This window comes from Pleurodeles waltl, chromosome 3_1 (assembly GCF_031143425.1).
Source record: "Pleurodeles waltl isolate 20211129_DDA chromosome 3_1, aPleWal1.hap1.20221129, whole genome shotgun sequence".
Lineage (NCBI taxonomy): Eukaryota > Metazoa > Chordata > Amphibia > Caudata > Salamandridae > Pleurodeles > Pleurodeles waltl.
Window position 1 is genome coordinate 24,655,941 of NC_090440.1, and position 20,189 is coordinate 24,676,129.

At 48.4% G+C, this 20,189-nt stretch overlaps 1 protein-coding gene across 2 annotated transcripts; it reads right to left on the reverse strand.

The window, feature by feature from the left end:
* Window positions 1-266: 266 nt before the first annotated feature.
* SLC35C1 (solute carrier family 35 member C1) lies at window positions 267-17,558 on the reverse strand. 2 transcript variants are annotated; one of them, XM_069221756.1, is made up of 3 exons: window positions 17,175-17,558; window positions 4,880-5,412; window positions 267-3,068 (listed from the first exon to the last, which is right to left on the reverse strand). In XM_069221756.1, the coding sequence occupies exons 2-3, from the start codon at window positions 5,376-5,378 to the stop codon at window positions 2,509-2,511; spliced, it is 1,059 nt and encodes a 352-aa protein (XP_069077857.1). In that variant the 5' UTR covers window positions 5,379-5,412; window positions 17,175-17,558; the 3' UTR covers window positions 267-2,508. The 2 variants fall into 2 exon arrangements, with proteins under 2 accessions (XP_069077857.1, XP_069077856.1); XM_069221755.1 differs by lacking the exon at window positions 17,175-17,558 and having other exon boundaries at window positions 4,880-6,747.
* Between the last annotated feature and the right edge of the window lie 2,631 nt (window positions 17,559-20,189).

A 20,189-nucleotide genomic window follows, 5' to 3' on the forward strand; every position in this document is an offset into this window, starting at 1 on the left:
CCTCTTTGGTACAGTCCCATAACCCCCCTTCTGTCTGCGGAAAAGGGTATACTGCTCAAAGATAGCTGATGGACGCCGAGAGCATGTGAACGTGTTCTGCCTCTCCAGTAAGATGCTATTCTCTCTCTATGGGCTTCAGCCCGGCAGACTCGTCTGTACTACCAATCTGTTGCAATTACCTTTGTCTTACTATACTTAAAAAAATTCCCTGCTTTTTGTGTCAGAAGAGATATTCCAAGATACAAAAAACACCAGGAATCTGCAAAAAACATACAAAGTAATTGTAATTAACGACAAGTCCTTTCCAATGTATTTCTGATTACATCTGGCAAATACTGTACATGCAGCAGCAACCAATGATACAGTGAATGTACTGTGACCGGCAAGGGGGTAGCTGAATAATGCTGCCTCCCCCCTCAGTGGCAATGATGAAAACCAATATTCCACACTTTCATCTGCAGCAGGAGTACACAAAAGTCCATCAAAACGAGCAGCCAGACTGATGTCTGCATTTAGTGCATATGGTGGCAGCATTTGCATTGAATGCAGCCCATCAGGTAAAAATGGTGTATGAGTGTGGTGTGGCTGGGGTTCATTGAGTAAAGGGGCATGTCCAAGGGAATGGATGCATGCTTATCAAGGAGCCTTGATCAAGGTAGAATGACAGAGGAGCAAAGGCTGGTGTAAAAGCTGGAGGCTGGTGGCACCTTGAGGGCATCGTCTAGTGAAAGGGGTCCCAGTTTTTGGAGTTTAATGCACTGCTTCAGAGGAGGCGTGCTGCTCATTTCTCGACTTCAGAACCCAGATGCATTAATTTGAATCTTGATTTCTCCTCCTAAGCACAATTTTCTTTGACAAATCACTGACAAGCCCCATGTGATTCAATTCCATCAACTTAAAAAACAGAGAGCACTTAGAAACAGGAGAACACTAGTATTAAGCACTGTCACAAAGGTAGATCTTTACCTGCTTAATCTCCCACTCCGTCACTCGTAAAGCGTATTACTTTTAAAGCCCTGTGCATTGTTCATAAAGTTCTGTGCAATGCCAGCCCGGGCGGAATCAAAACCATGCTTCAATGGTACAGCTTCACACTGCAGCCCACAATCTTGTCGTTGTTCCCAGATTTGATAAAAAAAGAGATGGGGAGGCAGAGTATTTTCGGTCGCGGCTATTAAGCTCTTGAACTCACTCACCCGCCACTTGACCTGCATGAAGGGCATAGTCCTTTCAGGAAGGCCGTAAAAACTTGGCTCTTCTCCTTGTAAGGAGGCTAACTCCCGCATTAACTGATCTCTTCATGTGCTGAGCCTACTCTCTGGGTTATCGATCAGCCCAATGACAGGATTGTTGCGCAATATAAATTCATATACATTCATTTTACTTGTAATCTATAACACGGCTAGCAATGAGGCTTTCCCCACCCCCTCTTTCAAAAGAAAGACCAGACTGAAGTACTCCAAAGGACTGCAGGTTCTTCAGAGGAAACTACACAACAAAGTCACTAAGGGCCTAATTTAGATCTTCCACTGTATATCCCATCCACTGTATTACGATCCCATTACATGCTATGGCAATCGTAATACAGCGGATAGGCTATTCGTCATGGTTTTGGCAGAGTAACCCATCCGTCAAACTCTAAATCAAGCCCTAAGCCCCTTGAACTAAGCTCCAACCACAGACCCGACACCGGTCACTCAAACTTCCAGTATCTTTCTTTAGAGATTTACAAGTGTGTTGTTACTAAGGTTAATAGTTCCCTGAGTATTGTTGCACTAGCAGAGTGCAACAGATAAATCTGTAGTACAGCACACATGACAAATAAAGTATTGTCCAAAATCAAATGTGCAAAACGGCTGTGCTTGGGTTAAGACGCAAGAAGCTGCAAATAAAGTCAGCTGGAAGCAGCTCCGGGGTGGTAACTAAAACTGTTCAGGAGGGATAGTGCCAGGAGAGACTTTGTTCCCCTTCGCTGCAGGTAAGAATGTGTTCTGTTCCCTGTCTTCTTCCAACAATACTTTATAGACAGCTCACAAAGAGTTAGTGTTTAATGCCAGTGGAGACCCAGTGACACAAAACTGCGCCGAAACGTCACACGCCTGCCAGAGGCAAAGCAGCTTTCAGGAAACAGGATGACACAATGTGCTCCCATGGGAGGGGAAGAAAAACAAAATAGGTACAAAAACAGCATTACCTTTTAGCGAGTCTTTTAAACATAATCCAATATTTGCATAACGTGCTTTCCTTTCGTTACATCTGAACACAGGTGGGTGCCACATGATTCTGACACACTCCAGAGGAAAACACAATCTGGGAAGAATAGCAAAATGTTATCCTAGGTACAGTGACATGTGTTACAAAACTTTTTACATCTCTATATAGTTCCGTTTGGTCTTCATAGTGCTACCTTGGAAGTGTCCTGCCCAGAGCTCTTTAGTTAAGAGGCAAATATTGGTGAGCAGTTCTGTGTCAAATGTCAATGGGACCCCAACCCGGAGGAGCAGACGTTTAAACGCCTGATTCGCCCTTCACAACACTCTTTGTGGTAGGTTCATCTTGCGCCTTTTTCATCTCCAGCCCCTTCACCCAAGTGTAGAAGAAAGAGCCCCCGAGCACCATCATGTTACTTGTCCACCACAGAAAGCTCTTGGTCTGTTCATAGTGGAAGACGGCCAGCACCGTCTGGGCACAGGCCTTGGCTGTTCCAGAGATGTTGTGTGTAAGGGGGCTGGTCACCTTGATCTGAAGACCCGTCACGTAGCCAATGGCAAAGCCCATGAAGCCACTCAAGGTCATCATGCTCCAGAAGTACACATCTGTGACTTTGTCAAAATGGTACAATGTCTTGACCTCCCCAAACAACAGCAGCAGTGGCAGGAAGAGAACACAGGCATTCAGGTTGTTGTAGTAGGTCAAGCGCCACACACTGTTGTCCACTACTGGCAGGACCTTCTTGGTGTAGATGGCATTAAGGGAGACGCAAAGGCTGGCCAGGACACCGAAGACGATGCCAAGCCAGGAAAGGGTACCTTCTGCATCCTCCTGGTCTATGCCTAGACAGAACCCTCCTGTAGAAGGAAAGAGAACACAGAATGTTACTTTTATGCTCTTCAAAGCACGGACCATCCTTTTACTGATACCTTTTAAATCTCACTAACAGAAGACTGCACCCAACAAGTCTAAGCATCTTCGTTACACTGACATTCAAAGCACCACGGAAGAGAGCAGCCCATCAAGTGTGAGCAACTTACACCAACGTTCAATGTACTACAGAAGACTGTAGTCATCAGGCGTACACATCTTCTCTACACCAGCATTCAATGTATTGTACGTGATAGATCTCGGTCAAGGTTGAAATCAAAGTGGAGAGGAAATAATGTTCCAGTACTCTAGCCAACTAAGTGAAGGGCAAAGGGACACTATCTCTAGCCCTAACGACAAGTCAACATGTTTCACGCCTTGAGTGTCCATATAGATCAAGGGGAGTTTCATCAGGACCACAATATAAACTCCTTAGCTACTCAAGAAAGTACCCAAAGGAGTGTGAACATATAGAAAAAAACTGTAAACTTGTACATAGAAACCTACGCAAAAAATGACCACAACAGGTGTAGACCCTCCTATATTAAGGGAAGGGCATCATGGGCAAAGTGCAGGCCGCAAGACTGTTGCCGGAATTAGTGACGAGGCCCCTGCTACGTGACCAACCCACGGCGCACACCCAGAAGTAGTTAGTTTTGCCCCTCCACTCAATGTTCTGGGAGCAGTATTGCACTCTCTCCTCCTGTTATTTTCAACCCATAGACTTTTTTTTTTTCCATGCAGACAGGATCCCTTTATCACTAAATAGAAGTCTGTCCCGTGCCCATTCCCCCTTTAAATGCACCTCGAACGTCTCCTTTTTTTATGGTGCACTTTACATGTGTAATCAAGGTACAGAAAAGCATTGGAAAGTTTTTGATGTTGAAGAATATGATGCAAAAAATATATGCTCTCGATGGCCCTTCTTAGTTCTGTCTAGTCAGAGCTTTGTCTCTGCTGCTCCAGACCTGTTGTTAATATATAAGATGCAGACCAATTAAATTTTTTGTATCCCTAAAATGGTGACAGTACTGTACGTTGTTTGAATTCACCAGAACATATTGTATGGGGGCGTCCTGCATCATAAATTGTTACTTTATAGTTTATGAAAAAGTTACAAGACCAAATTTCCAGAAAGCAGCAGTCGCTAATGCAAAACACTGACAAGTAGAGACGTCAAGTCCTCGGGGAGATAAAGCCCAACAGAGAGAGACAGTCATCTGGTCATGTGAAGCTTGGGAGGTGAATATTTGTACAAGTTAGTAAGGCCTGCGTGACCAGAATGGTATGTTTGGCATCATGGATTTGATTGGATTTTAAAAACAGTAACAGAAGTGCAATGTTTAAATACGTCTAGACATATTTAAACATTGCCAATTTAATAGAATAATTGAACAAAATTTGAAGGGGGCGATATTTTTTCCACCGGTGGGGGATGGGTAATAAAAAGTTTGGAGACCACTAATGTAGAGCCACCGGACAGGAATGTATTCTATCAGCATGGCATGGGGTGCTTTCGTGAAGTCTCAGATATAACATGTTGGACTTGTATAACTAGTTATGAGTAGATATCTAGGCCATTAACTTAATATTCATTCACACTGGGACCCTGCCCTTATTTCTCGGAGAAATAAATAAAGCTAAGAAGTTGCTGTGTCACGGAAGTGTAAGCGTGACATGCGTCTGTGTGCACTCACCTCCACAGTGAAAGTTCACTCTCGGGTGCGTGCGAGAGGGTGGTGATGTACCACTTACCTGCACTTCTGACACTCAACATCTCTGCGCACAGGTCACTCACCTAAAATAACGCCGCAGGCCAGGAGTGCGTAGACGGAGGTGGTCTGCTTGAGGAGCACGTAGGACAGCAGGACGTTGAAGACGGTGCTAAGGCAGCGGCCTACGGTGTAGAAGGCGACCCCCAGGTACATGAGGCACAGGTTGTTGAAGGTAATCATGCCGATGAAGACCAGCGAGAGGGGCAGGATGCTGCGCTGCACCTTGAGGTCGAAGCGCAGCGCCAGCACCGTGGGCTCCCCCCTGGACCAGAGGCTGCCGGCGAAGCTGAGACCTTTGCACAGGAGCACGGTCACCAAGCACTGGTAGAAGGTGACGAAGAGCGGCGCCCCCAGCTTCAGGGAGGGGCTGTCCAGCAGGTACTTGTTGAGGAAGACCATGGTGATGGAGGTGAACCAGTAGAGGGAGACCACCAGGAAGATTTTCATAGCCCTGACCAGGAAGGGCGGTCTGGAGTCCCTGTCCTCCCCGTCGGGCTCCAGCAGGGCGCCACTCAGAGCCATCCTGAGGATGCCCGACCTCTTCAGCTTCTGTGTCCTGCTCATGGCCAGGGAGGTACCAAAAAACAGAAAGTGCAATTAGGGGATGGACTGTGGCAAGAAGTGACACATGGAGAGGCGGAGAAGTGAGGATAAATACACGGAGACGGTGTCAGCTACAGTGACAACAGAGGCCCACCGCTCACCCTCTGCCCCCAGGCCTGCTCACTGCCCAGCTCTCTGATCCTAGGCCTGCTCACTGCCAAATCCTCGGCTTCAAGCCTGCATAACCCTCTGCCCCGGGCCTGCTCACTGCCTAACACTCTGACCCCAGGGCTGCTCAACCCTCTGCCCCCGGGCCTGCTCACTGCCTAACCCTCTGACCCCAGGGCTGCTCAACCCTCTGCCCCCGGGCCTGCTCACTGCCCAGCCCTCTGCCCCTAGGCCTGCTCACTGCCAAATCCTAGGCTTCAAGCCTGCATAACCCTCTGCCCCCGGGCCAGCTCACTGTGTAACCCTCTGACCCCAGGGCTGCTCAACCCTCTGCCTCCAGGCCTGCTCACCCCCTGCCCCCGGGCCTGCTCACTGCCTAACCCTCTGCCTCCAGGCCTGCTCACCCCCTGCCCCCGGGCCTGCTCACTGCCCAGCCCTCTGATCCTAGGCCTGCTCACTGCCAAATCCTAGGCTTCAAGCCTGCATAACCCTCTGCCCCGGGCCTGCTCACTGCCTAACCCTCTGACCCCAGGGCTGCTCAACCCTCTGCCCCCGGGCCTGCTCACCCCCTGCCCCCGGGCCTGCTCACTGCCTGACCCTCTGACCCCAGGGCTGCTCAGCCCTCTGCCCCCGGGCCTGCTCACCCCCTGCCCCCGGGCCTGCTCACTGCCTGACCCTCTGACCCCAGGGCTGCTCAGCCCTCTGCCCCCGGGCCTGCTCACTGCCCAGCTCTCTGATCCTCGGCTTCAAGCCTGCATAACCCCCTGCCCTGCTCAGAGCCCAGCCCTCTCCCCCCAGGGCTGCTCAGCCCTCTGCCCCCGGGCCTGCTCACTGCTCAACCTGCTGCCCACTTCTACCCATCGCTGGAGCTCACAGCACCGCACAGGCCGCTCCCTGCCGATGCCCGTGTGCCGAGCTCTGCGGACAGGGGTCACCGGAGCCCGCTCCCGCCCGGCGCCGACACCCTGCCTTGTTTATATTTTATAGGAAGTCACTTGATTTCAGTTCTAGCACTTCCGGGTTCCGTGACAACCAATCCCGCGCCTGCACTGTTCTGGGAGCTGATTGGAAGTGGGAGGGACCGCTAACGCCTAGGCGACCTCGGATTGGAGCACTGGAGGCACCTTGACCAATCCCAGTGCGCCACACGCATGGCCAAATGCTAATTGGTTGTGGAGTCCGTACGAGCTGTAGCGGGCGGGGCTTGGCTGGAGGGGCGGGGCTAAGGCCAGTCAGAGCCAGAGTGGAGACGGTGGCGGCCCCGGCCCCGCCGGCACCGGCCGCCTGGGTGTGGGGGGAGGGCCCGGCTGGTGACGGTGAGCCCTCCAGGGCCTACTCACCACTGACAGCCGTACAGGCACGCCCGGCATTGCTAGCATTCACTGACCCACTTTGCACCTCCTCCTACGCTGACCAAGGAGTACTGTGTTGTACTGAGGAGTGGAGTGCGGTGGCATTGAGTGCAGTGACTGAGTGAAGTGGCATTGGAGTGCAGGTGCACTGAGTGGTGTAGCTTGGCGAGACGGGGGGTGGAGTGTATTTGACTGGAGAGAAGTGGCACTGAGTGCAGTGACATTGAGTGCAGGTGCGGTGAGTGAAGTGCCATTAAAGTGGAGTGGCCCTCACTGGTGTGGCGTGGCATGACATTGAGTGGAGATTAGAGAAGTGGCGTGGAGTGGCATTGAGTGGTGTGGCATGACATTGAGTTGAGATTAGTGAAGTGGCACTGAGTGGAGAGAAGTGGCACTGAGTAGAGTAACATTGACTAAAGTGGCTTTAAGTGCAGTGGCACCGAGTGGCGTGGGGTAGAGTGACATTGAGTGGAGTGGCATTGAGTGGAATGAAGTGGCCTGAGTATAGAGACACTGAGAGAAGTGGAGTGGCATTGAGTGAAGAGTAGTGAAGTGGAATTAAGAAGTAGATTGTTACTGAGAGGAATGTAGTGAGATTGAGTGGGGTGCAGTGGAAAGCCATTGAGTGGAGCACCATTAAGTGGAGTGACAGTGACATGGCATTGAGTGAAGTGAAGTGGTATTAAGAGCAGTAGAATTCTGTGGTGTATTGTGTGGCATAGAGTGGACTGACGTGTGGAGTGGAGTGGCATTGTGTGGAATGGAGTAGCACTGTATGGTGTGTGAAGTAGAGTAGCACTGTGGGGTGTGGAAGGTTGCTGAGTGGCCACTGAATTGTCCTGTAGCACTTCAAAGTCCCATGCTATATAAATGCAATTATAATACAATATGTTAACAGTATCTTGACCTATGATCTTTGTAAACATCTGATGCCTTGGGTCCTATGCAGGAGCTCCTTAGTATGTACAACACTTCTGCAAGAGCTCATTTGTTTACAACTAGATGTGTTTAAGAGTGGGAGGTGCTAGTGGGCCAGGGAGCAACATGTATTGTAGAGGTTGGATATAAATAAGATTGAGCCCGGTAGCAGCAGTGTTGTGGAGCTACAAATGTTAAAAGTTTTTTCCAAACAAAAATAACAGACGTGAGAACTACTCAGCCATGATGGAGAATGATAATGAGTAACAATCACTGTGTTGTAAATAGAACAGACTGTTCAACACTTAAACCAAAGATATTCCAGTGTTAAAAATAAGGGAGCTCTATGACGATTCTCAGATGTGGGGCGTGGGATAGGAGGGGAAGAAGCAACACTGAGAAGGGTGGGTGGAAAAGGAAAAAATAAATAGTATTTCAATCACAACTTGAGCAATGGACAGACATTAATTAGGATGAATCAATCTGTGCTTGGTCCATGCTCTACAGGATAAAGAAAGAAGTGATACCCGGCATGCTCTGGGAAATTAGGAGGTAGCAAAGTAGAGCAACAGTGGTGCCATCGAATGGTAAGCAATGTGTGGACCAGAGATGTTTCAAGGTGTGGGGAAAGTGGGCTCTGGCCCAGGGCCCCAGCTTTTTAGGGGGCTCCTGATAGAGCCAGCTCTGTTCTACAGTCTTGCCCTGATGACCTTGAGTAATTCTTAAACAGATTGGTTTAAATACTGTTTTCCTTTAATTTATTTTTTATGTGGGTAATGCATGAGCATCTATTACAGACATTTTGCAGAGAAATGATGTGTTTATGTTTCATGCAACATTCATCAAAAAACGTTTCTCTTAGATCAAAACAGAACCTCACATATGAGAAATGGCAGTGTGTCACGAAGATTGTTTGCAGTAATATTAGTGAGCTGCTGCTGTTTTACAATATTGAAAACACACATCTCTATCCCTGAATATTAGATGTAAACACATTTAAAATTTGGACAAGTGTGCCTGTGCATTGTCAGTGACCCCAAACCCCAAGTGGCTGTTCACTGCCCATCTCATATTATCTAGAACCTCCACTTTGACAGATCTCCTCAATGAATGCTAGCACTGGCTAGATTGGTCTTGACTACAGCTCTTCAAGGTGGGTGGAGCCACACAAAGGTCCAAACAGGCACACAAGAAGCCCCATTTGTCAAATGTCAGATACCTCTTTGGGAGTGAATAGTGTGGTATAGTAAGTTATGTTAACACAACTAAGTCTCCCTGTTTTCCATTTTTACAGATAAATACAAACAGAAAACCATGTATTTACCTGCCTATATTTGTTTTTAAATGTGGATGAAAACGAAAATTGGGTTCTTTTTTTAGTGATTCTAAATGCCGTCAAACTTGACTGACAGGCATCTAGCTGTGCGGATGGACAGGTAAGGGGCTTAACAAAAGGAATTTTAGTAAAGACCCTTAAACAGCAGTGCATATTTTATTACCTGAGTATGTTTATATCACTTAAACCTGTCAGGCATTCAAGCATAACTGCACCTTTTTTCACACACACACACACATATATATATATATATCTGCACCAGCTACATATTTTGACAAAACCCAAAATAAATATGGATAAGTACAGATACAATTACCAAAAAATAAATATGGATAAATACAGATGGTAATGTCAAAATAATAAACAGCATACAACCATGAGCCCTAAACATAACAAACACACATTCCTCACACCAGCCGCAACGTCATCTGGGCCTTGCTCAGCACCATAGAAAACATGTTGGTGGACCCAGTGTGGAACAGGTGAACACTGTTACATCTCCACAAATGGTCTCTTGACAGGGTGTCCAGGGATCTTAGGCAGGATCAGCTGCTTCCACTAATCAGCATCCCTTTTGAGCCTCAAGGTCCTCAAGCTGGCATTGAGCAAGAGAGAAACTGAGGTCAAGGACATCTTAAGGATTTTGGGGGCCCTGAGCCAAGCATATTTTTGGGGCCCCTGTTCGGAAAAACTTTGAATTCATCATCCAATAACAGCTCTTTCATGCCCTCTTTGGTCAGGTCACTGACAGTGCAAAGGCGCACTCGTCCAAATTCTAAATGTGTTCATAGCTAATATTCAGTGATAATGACATGTGTCTTTAATATTGTAACACAGCAGCAGTTCACTAACATTATTGCAACTAACACTCTCCTTTTTTCTTATGTGAGGTCCTGTTTTGATCTAAAATTTAACTTTTTTATGGATTTTCAATGAAACACAAACACAATATTTATTTGCAAAATGTCTGTAATAGACTCTCTCATATCACCCATATTAAAAATAAATTAACGGAAAATGGTATTTAAACCAATCTGCTTAAGAATTATTCAAGGTCACTAGGGCAAGACTCTCTGCAGAACGGAGCTATCAAGTGGCCCCCTGAAAGGCTGGTGGTTGGCACCTGGGCCAAAGCACACACTGCCCATGCGCTAAAACGTCTCTGACTGAGGTAGTTCTCTATATAAGAAGAATCATAGGTAGTGAAATAGTAATTTGATATTGCACTGTTTTTACAGCTGTGGGCTACAGACAACTTTAATAGTTTCTCCTGAGCTTTTGTAAATAATATGTAACATAATATTGGAGGGAATGTAGGTCATTCTGTTTCAGCCATTTATTCACCATAAGCCTTGCACAGAGCACAGTGTTACTCACAGAGGCGTGGGTGATGCAAGCCCCCGCAGCTAAACACGATCTCACTTCTAAAGATAGTCTGACACTATGGAGCAGTGTCTAGTCTGAGCTTCAGTTTGACAATGTGAAGCAATCTCATGCGCTGCGAGTCTTGGACTGAGGAGTACAGCCTCACTCTTTGAACATGAGCGCCACACCTAGGGGTTTGTTTCTAGAAAGTCCTTTTTTGTGACCCTCATTTTTGGGACTGATCCATAGTTACAGAATTTCCCTTTTGTGGTGGGTTCACTTGAATCAGAACGAGGTTATGTAAGACAGAGTAATGTTACTATTTTAGTTTTAGATAGAATCGAAAACTGCAGCCTGTTCATCTACCAACAACAAACTACAGCCCGACACTCTCTGATACTGCAGTAGCTGTTTCCAGTAGGCACAGCATAGGCCACCTGAGGTTGTAGAGTTGTGGCACACGTATGCAGTGGGCAATAGGCTAACACCACATTTGAATGACATCAGCTGGAGTCTGAATTTCCTCCCGAGGTAAGTGTCGCTGCATGTTGACATGGTCTGTGCTCAGAGTTTTCATTCAGGTAAGTCTAGAATACTCCGATCTGCTGTGGAAACCTCACAGTGGTGTTTAAAAAGCCCTATTAGATCATTTGAAAAGCAGCTGTGCACACTCAGACGCTTGCTGCCTGGTATGCTCTGCCTTGCTATAGAAGATTTACAGTGGCGCCCACAGCAGCTCAGCAGTCCACACAGGAAGCCATTGTACAGATGTCTGACTTTCCCCATCACTTCCACGTGGCTTTAGGAATGGTTCCCCAGGCTTGTAAACAAACATGAGGTGCAGCCCACTGAACAACTCAGAATGCTTATAATTCCCCAGTATACTGTTCTATGTGTTTATTCAACTAGAAAATGTAGCCTGTAAATTCAGTGTCAGTAGAACACATAGGTATGTTTTGAATTTAATTGTAGCAATAGATCAAATATGTTCTGGAAAAGGAACTGCACCTACAACTGCAAAGTAGACACTTTACTAGACTTTCTCTAGACTGCAGCTCAACATAGTGGTTTTCCTTCACTGTTAAGTTACACTTGGCTTGTGTGTTCAGTATAATGGAGTGCAACCTCACAATGTGAAATGATTGCTACTTGGAGAGGTCAATGCTGTTATAGGACAGAGAAGTAGTCTAGATGCAGGCTTTGAAGTTTGTTTTACCCACTAATAGGTATCATTAAATTAGTTCACAAACCAGTGTATACTTTACAGGAAACATTAAAATCCACAACATACGATTTTGAGTCAGGCTAAGGATTTTCACTTTTGATCTACTGATGCAGTTGCATCTTGTTTTATTGTTATTTGCATGTATTCTATGTACTCTCATCATGCACTGATGGTACTCAAAGTGGAGGCCTTCTCGAATGCACACTACCTGCCACCAGTGCAGTCATCTTCTAGAGCTAACTTTGACAGACCATTTTCCAGCCATCCTCTTCCCATGGACGTCACCCACTGACTACTGTTCACCTGCAAGTTCTCACCCTTCCATCAATCCCAGGTTGAGAACTATATTACAGCTCTTTCTATACACGCACTCTGAGAGATCTACTTAAGGGCATTTGAAGTACGTAAGTATCAAGGTGTTTTAAGATATCTAACTAGTCAGGTGTGTCAGGTCGTTTGACCGCTTGCAGCCTTAGCTCGTCTACTACATCCACCCCTTAACCCAAGTTGGTATCTGCCAAGGAATCTTTGTGGTGTGTGGCCTTTTTCACTGTTCTTATCTGCAAAGTACCTTCTTGAATCATATAAAGTCCACAGCACTGTTTACTAGGGCAGAATTCTATCTATTAATCTGCAGCTCTCCCACGTTTACGTCAGATCCAGGTTCACTTTTAGGTTGGCATCCTTTGCTAATTGTTTTGGGCTCAAGTGCTGAACCTAGGCTGTTACATGTTATATCATCTGCCAAACCTTGGATTGTGAGTTCAGGCTTATCAAAGTCATTAACACATATATATCAATTGGAGTGAAGACCTACTGCGGCCTTGTGAAGGCATTGTGTCTCACAAAAAAATGTGCCCAGACCCGTTTCCTTGCAGAAAACAAATGACGATTTACAACTAGATATTTCCCCAGTTACTAGTGAGGCTTTCAACAAGGTAAACATCAAAATATATCCATGTCTGTTGACATACCCCATTTGCAGTACTGGTATTACCCACGCTTTGGTAGATTTGTGTGATGACTGCATGTGCTGAGAGTCAAGAATATAGTTTGTAGTGCGGCTAACCCCATTCTAGTTTTCAACCACTGAAAGAAGGCAGTGAAGGTTCAAGGTATTCTTTCCCAAACTGTCCTACCCACATCCTGAATAATTGTGCTAAGTGGGCCATTGACGGCATTTCTGTGAACCCTGAAGCATTTGCCTGGAAAGTCTTAGATTACTTCTGATTTGTAGCAGCATATATTGATTTGTCTTTGTGTATCGACTATGCTTCAGTGCATATGTTTATGAATGAAAATGGGTAGGAAGGATACCTATGCATTTTTAACTGTGCTCAAAGCACTGAGGGTAAGAATAGTGGTTATTTGTACAACTCTGAATTTGCATTACCCCTCTTATCAAGTGAGTCAGGGAGCATTTTATAAAATGGATTCTTTCATGCACTCTAGCTTACATTTAGAAGCCAGAAATTGACAGAAATTCAATTGATAATAAGAATTATTATACTAGTCTGTGTTTCCACACTTCTCCCAATACAAATGATATCCCATTTGTGCGGGTGGGCCTGTCGCCAGTGACCGGAAAGTCCCCATAATGCAACTTTGAGAGGTTTCATTGTTACCATGAAATAAGACCCATTTGCCAGTGTGGGTAGAGTTGGTAGAGTGATAATTGAGGCCATAGTTGGCCACCACCCAAGGAAATCTACTAAACCGATGCATTTCTGAAAACTACACTCCCAGAGAAGTCCTGGGTGGTGTGATGTTAGTGGATCTCACTATGTTTTCTTACACAGAATGCCATGCATACCCCAAACCTAGGCTAAAATCACTAATGTTGCTTACATTTCTGTGAATCTGCAAAGATCCACAAAATTCCTACCATCCAGGGCTCCGACACCTCTCTCTATAAAATGGTTCCCCACCTTTTTGGCTGTCTCTATCGCTCGCTAAAGGTCCACATAAAAGCTGTGACCATGTGAAATGTTTTTTGGTCCCTGGATTGTCCTCTTCTTGTTTGAGGTAACCGGCCCATCCACACAAGTAGGATACTGTTTCCGTCAGGAGAAGGGTGAACACGTTGGGTGGAAGGGATGCCTTTGGGGTGGGGATGCTGTAGCCTTAAAGGGGGGACATATACAGTTGGCTTTAGGGGTGGGGTGCAGCCTAATGTAAGGATGAGCCACCTTCCACTCCACTTGTTTGCTTTTTATTATCCCATGGCATCTTCTGGGATTGGGGTGAAAGCCCTGAATCTGTTCTCGGGGGGGAGAGGGGGTCTGGGGGGATACAGGGTACATGGCATAAAGACTATTGGGCCCATTTGTGGGTGAGGGCTGAAAGAGCGTAAGGCCCCTTATGTGGTGATAAAAGTCCAATGCCTGGGTGGGCTACCTAGCCCCTTCGTTTCCTTAAATAACAGTCTAGGTGCCTCCTAGGAACTACTGGCACCATTATGGGTGGCAGCACGGCCTGATGCCAGGGTGGGCAACTTATTTTTTTAAAACAATTTATACCTGGAGTTCTAGTGGACTGTCCTCCTAGGGTGGATTGGGTTAAACAATCCAAATTACCCCTCCCCGGGGGCAGAAAGACTCAATTGTTTTTGTGGATGGTCACTTGCCTTTGCCCCTCGCTGCCCCTCAAAGTATCCCTGGTGTCTAGTGTGTGGATCACTGCTTGGGGGTTGCTGGGGTGATCCCCACGGAGGATATGTCTTGATCGGTGTTTATGCCCTCTTATCCCCAGTCAAAGTGAAACCAGTTGATGCCTAATGGTGCCAGCTGGTTTCACCTTCATGAGAGCGATATCAGCAGTGAGCAACACACTGATGTAAAAAAAACTCTGTACACAAGGGGAACTTTTAACTCTTGGTCCAACTTTTTTTTTTTTTTCATGCGTGGACCAAAAAATATTTTCTTCCACAATGCGAAAGACGAACCGTTCACATCCAGAGCACTGTCAAGCTAATGTGGTGGACGCTGATGGTTCATCCTCTCAGTTAGTGCTCCCCTGCATCTTGAGGGGGAGGAGTTGGGTGTCCCAGTGGTTCTGGCCATCTTCAGGATACTGTCTTGTCCCTGTACCCCTTTATCGATGCAACAAGAGCTTTCAGGGTGCCCTCCTGAGCCTCTGCTCAACCAGCCACAGGAGACCAATGCCCTGCAGAACCACATAGAAAGGCAGTTTTGTTTCTTCTGGTGCATCATTCTATGAATCCCCTGAAGTCTGCTGTAGGCCTGGCGTGAACATGCAGAATAGTTTGTTTTATGATTATTTGAGCAATTTTATAGCCTATTTGGGAAAGTGAATTGACTTATCTGAGTCCCATTACTGACCTCGGTTCGGCCCCTGTAGCCCTTTAGAGGAGGCAGTGAGAGCTCTTACTGGGGTGTCCTGTGACTCTGCACAATACCCCAGGAGAGACCCCCGTCCTGTTATTTTAGTCATTTACAGAGGGCTGAGAGAGTCCTGTGCGCTGGGACCTGCACTCTGCCCAGTCACCCCGGGAGACCCCTGTTCTGCCCCTTTCTCCCCTCTCCTCCTTCTCTCCAGCACCTCTCTCTCTCTCTCTCCTTCTCTCTCGCTCTCTTCCCTCTCCAGCAGCCCTCTCTCCAGCACCCCTCTCTCCGTCTTTCCAGCTCTCTCTCTCTCTCTCTCTTTCTCTCTCTCTCTCTCTCTCTCTCTCCTCTCTCTCTCTCTCTCTCTCTTTCTCTCTCTCTCTCTCTCTCTTTCTCTCTTCTCTCTCTCTCTCTCTCCTCTCTCTCTCTTTCTCTCTCTTTCTCTCTCTCTCTCTCTCTCTCTCTCTCTCTCTCTCTCTCTCTCTCTCTCTCTCTCTCTCTCTCTCTCTCTCTCTCTCTCTCTCTTCTCTCTCTCTCTCTCTCTCTCTCTCTCTCTCTCTCCTTCTTTCCACAGTTTGCGAGTGCTCCTCTTGCCTCTCTGCCCTGGCCGCCGTCTCTCTCTCTCTCTGACTCTCCCCCTCCCTCTCTCTCTTTCTCTCTCTCCCTCTCACCTCCGTTTGTGAGTAACCCCTCGCCTAGCCGTCCTGGGCACCGTCTCTCTCTCTCTCTCTCTTTCGCTGTCTCCCCCTTCCTCCCACTGTCTCTCTCTCTCTCTCTCTCTCTCTGTCTCTCTCTCTCTCCGCTGTCTCTCTCTCTCGCTCTCTGTCTCTCACCCTCTCACCTCAGTGTGCGAGTGCACCCTCGCTGTCCTGGGCACCGTCTTTCTTTTGTCCCCTCTATCTCTCTCTGTGTGTCTCTCGCTCTCACTCCCACCCTCTCTCACCTGTGTGTGAGTGACCCCTCGCCTTGCCTCCGCCCTGGGCACCGCTTCTCTCTCTCTCACCTCAGTTTGTAAGTCACCCCTCGCATCGCCGTTCTGGGCTCCGTTCTCCCTCCCCCTCTGTCACCCCACTCTCTCTCTGGCTCCCTCTCTCTCTTCTGCCTCCCGCCTCATTCTGCCCCTCTTCTCTCCTGTCCCTCTCTCTCTCTCTGGCTCCCTCTCTCTCTTCTGCCTCCCGCCTCATTCTGCCCCTCTTCTCTCCTGTCCCTCTCTCTCTCTCTGGCTCCCTCTCTCTCTTCTGCCTCCCGCCTCATTCTGCCCCTCTTCTCTCCTGTCCCTCTCTCTCTCTCTGGCTCCCTCTCTCTCTTCTGCCTCCCGCCTCATTCTGCCCCTCTTCTCTCCTGTCCCTCTCTCTCTCACTGGCTCCCTCTCTCTCTTCTGCCTCCCGCCTCATTCTGCCCCTCTTCTCTCCTGTCCCTCTCTCTCTCACTGGCTCCCTCTCTCTCTTCTGCCTCCCGCCTCATTCTGCCCCTCTTCTCTCCTGTCCCTCTCTCTCTCACTGGCTCCCTCTCTCTCTTCTGCCTCCCGCCTCATTCTGCCCCTCTTCTCTCCTGTCCCTCTCTCTCTCTCTCTCTGGCTCCCTCTCTCTCTTCTGCCTCCCGCCTCATTCTGCCCCTCTTCTCTCCTGTCCCTCTCTCTCTCTCTCTCTGGCTCCCTCTCTCTCTTCTGCCTCCCGCCTCATTCTGCCCCTCTTCTCTCCTGTCCCTCTCTCTCTCACCTCTTCCACTCCACTTTCTATCTCGCTATATCCCTGTCTCTCTCGCTCTCTCCTCCCCCCCTCTCTGTATCTCTCCCTGTCACTCTCTGTCTCTCTCTCGTTCCCTCTCTCTCTCTCTCTCTCTCTCTCTATATATATATATATATATCTCCCTCTCTGTCTCGCTCTGTCTCTCTCTGTCTCTCTCGCTCTCTCTCCCCTTTCTCTCTCACCTCAGTGTGTGAGTGCCCACCTCGCCGTCCTGGGCACCGTCTCTCTTTCACTCTCTCTAACGCTCTTCTCTCTCTCTCTCGCTGTTTCTCTCTGTCTCTCTCTGTCTCTCTCGCTCTCTCTCCCCTTTCTCTCTCACCTCAGTGTGTGGGCGCCCCCTCGCCTCGCTGTCCTGGGCACCGTCTCTCCCTCTCGTTCTGGACTCTGCAGCACCAGCTCCTTCCCCGGCCTCTGGGCGCTGTCTCTCTCCAGCAGGTGAATGTCTCACACTTCCGGGTGTCTCGTCGCCTCTGCTGCGGGCGGCTCTACTGCTCAGTTCCTGAAAATCAAGTCTGAAAAGCAAACAGGTGGGGGAGGCGAGGCCAGGACACACCCACTGCCCAGCCTGGTGATGGTGGCACCGCTGGCCTGGCAGGAGCTGGCCTCAGCCCAGGGGCTGCACCCTCCAGGACATCCCCCCACAGTCTCTGCAGTGAGGCCACTCTCCCAGCTTGGGTGCATCCTCTGGAAACGAGCACACCTGGCGCTGGGCCAGGTAAACCTCTCACCAGGGCTACCTGGTTCACCTTGTAAATGCCACGGGCCGCCTGTCTCAGGGCGGGACTGATTCTCAGCTCTGGCACTGAGGTGTCAGACAGGGTTCAGCTTCTGAGCGTCCCTCACAGGCGTAGCCTGGTCACTGAGACTGAGGGTGGGGGAGGGCGTGGGGTCTTCACCCTTTGGGGCAATCAGACTGGCATATAAAGTTCAAATATATTATACACACAGACGTTGTAAGGCCTGGGTATCGTGGGCTGTGGCCCAGGGCCCCCAGCTTTTCAGGGGCCCAATGATAAACGCAGTTCTGTTCTGCAGTGTCTTGCCCTGATCACCTCGAGTAATTCTTAATCAGATTATTTTAAATACCATTTTTCTTTAATTTATTTTTAATGTGGGTGATATACGGGTGCCGATTGCATTTTGCAAATAAATGTTGTGTTTATGTTTCATGCGACATACATAAAAAATATTTTAGATCAAAACACAACCTCAGATATGAGAGGGTGCCACAGAAATTATTTGTAGTAATATCAGTGAGTTGCTGCTGTGTTACAATATTGAAAACACACATCACTGTCCCTGAATATTACATGTAAACACATAAAAAATTTGGACCAGTGTCTGCGCTGTCAGTGACCTGGCCAAAGTGGGCGTGAACGACCTGAATTGCATCATAAATTGAAAGCTGTTCGGAACAGGGGCCCCCAAAATATCCTTGGCCCAGGGCCCCCAAAATCCTTAAGAGGGAGAGTGTGTTTTTGTCTGTGTGTAAAAATTCCTGCTGAAATCCGACTGACTTCTCACAATACCCAACTGAATACACCTGTACCCAGCTATCAGAAAAGAGATTTATTAGAGGGGGTGAACCCCACCTCCTGCGGAGCTACGGTCCTGCCTCCTAACGACCAAGCACTATGAAAAAAAATATCCTAAACCCTGTTACAAGCTCAAATAGAGAGACGCCCCTTGTGGGATAGAGAGGGCCGGCAGCTGAGATTGTGGGCACATCTTAGGTAGATTACCCTCTGAGACGGGGTCTGGCCCCTTTGTATGTAAAATTCATGACACCAGATGACCACTACCCAACACTGCACTTTCTTGTGCGGTGGTCACACAGCTGCCAAGTTTCCCGGGTCCATGCATGATGTGCTGCTCCAGGCCAGCTTTTTCCTTTGAATACTGGGACTTGTAGTCTTGTTTTATAGTGGAATAAATAACACTACAAGTCCTAGAATTCTAAAGGAAAAATCTGGACTGGAACAGCACATCACACAAGGAGCTGGGAAACTTTGCAGGCGCCTCATCCCTGGTGTTTAGTGGGCTTCTGGTAAGCGTCGCTAGACCCGTGTGCACTTTGCCGCTTTCGCCGTTTCTGTGAGTGTTTTTAGTTTTTCTGCGCCTTGCCTCCTTGCGCTCTTGCCCCCATTTGTGCCCCTTTCTGATCGCTGTATTCCGCTTGTGCATTGTGCTGTTTACCGTATTTGTAAGTGCATTTTGTTTTCTGCGTCTGCCTCCTTGCGCTCTTGCCCCCATTTGTGCCCCTTTCTGATCGCTGTATTCCGCTTCTGCATTGTGCCGTTTACCGTATTTGTAAGTGCATTTTGTTTTCTGCGCCTGCCTCCTTGCGCTCTTGCCCCCATTTGTGCCCCTTTCTGATTGCTGTATTCTGCTTGTGCATTGTGCCGTTTACCATATATGTAAGTGCATTTTGTTTTCTGCGCCTGCCTCCTTGCGCTCTTGCCCCCATTTGTGCCTTTTTCTGACTGCTGTATTCTGCTTGTGTTTTGTGCCGTTTACCGTATTTGTGACTGTATTCCGTATTTTGTGATTGCCTTCTCTGCCTTGTGCTTTTTTTTCACATTTGTGCCTTTTTCCGCTTTTTTCGCCCCTTGGGCGCTCCCCCTTGCCGCTTTCCCCTGCCGCTGCCTCCCTGCGGCCCGCCCCCCTCGTGCCCCCATTCGCCGCTCCCTCCCGCCTCCCAGCTGCTTCTCCCTCCCCCTCCCTTCTTAATGGCTGGCGCTGCATGTCGAGGGTGAGCGACCTCTGACCTGTTTTTGGTCAAGAGCTCGCCCCCCACGTCCGCAGCACCACCTTGCTGTCTCGTGTCCCTGATCCCCACCCACGCTGCTGCTAGCCTGTTCGAGGCCCTCCTCCACCCGCAGGCATCCTCCTGCGCCTCATCCCTGGTGTCTAGTGGGCTTCTGGTAAGCGTCGCTAGACCCGTGTGCACTGTGCGCTTTCGCCGTTTCTGTGAGTGTTTTTAGTTTTTCTGCGCCTTGCCTCCTTGCGCTCTTGCCCCCATTTGTGCCCCTTTCTGATTGCTGTATTCCGCTTGTGCATTGTGCCGTTTACCGTATTTGTAAGTGCATTTTGTTTTCTGCGCCTGCCTCCTTGCGCTCTTGCCCCCATTTGTGCCTTTTTCTGACTGCTGTAGTCTGCTTGTGTTTTGTGCCGTTTACCGTATTTGTGTCTGTATTCCGTATTTTGTGATTGCCTTCTCTGCCTTGTGCTTTTTTTCACATTTGTGCCTTTTTCCGCTTTTTTCGCCCCTTGGGCGCTCCCCCTTGCCGCTTTCCCCTGCTGCTGCCTCCCTGCGGCCCCGCCCCCATTCGCC

Excerpts from the sequence above, each read along its gene's own strand:
- SLC35C1 (XM_069221755.1), bottom strand. The coding sequence starts at position 5,420 with ATGAGCAGGACACAGAAGCTGAAGAGGTCGGGCATCCTCAGGATGGCT. Across the intron at positions 3,069-4,879 it reads GGCCTGCGGCGTTATTTTAG|GAGGGTTCTGTCTAGGCATA; the intron begins GTGAGTGACCTG and ends TTCCTTCTACAG.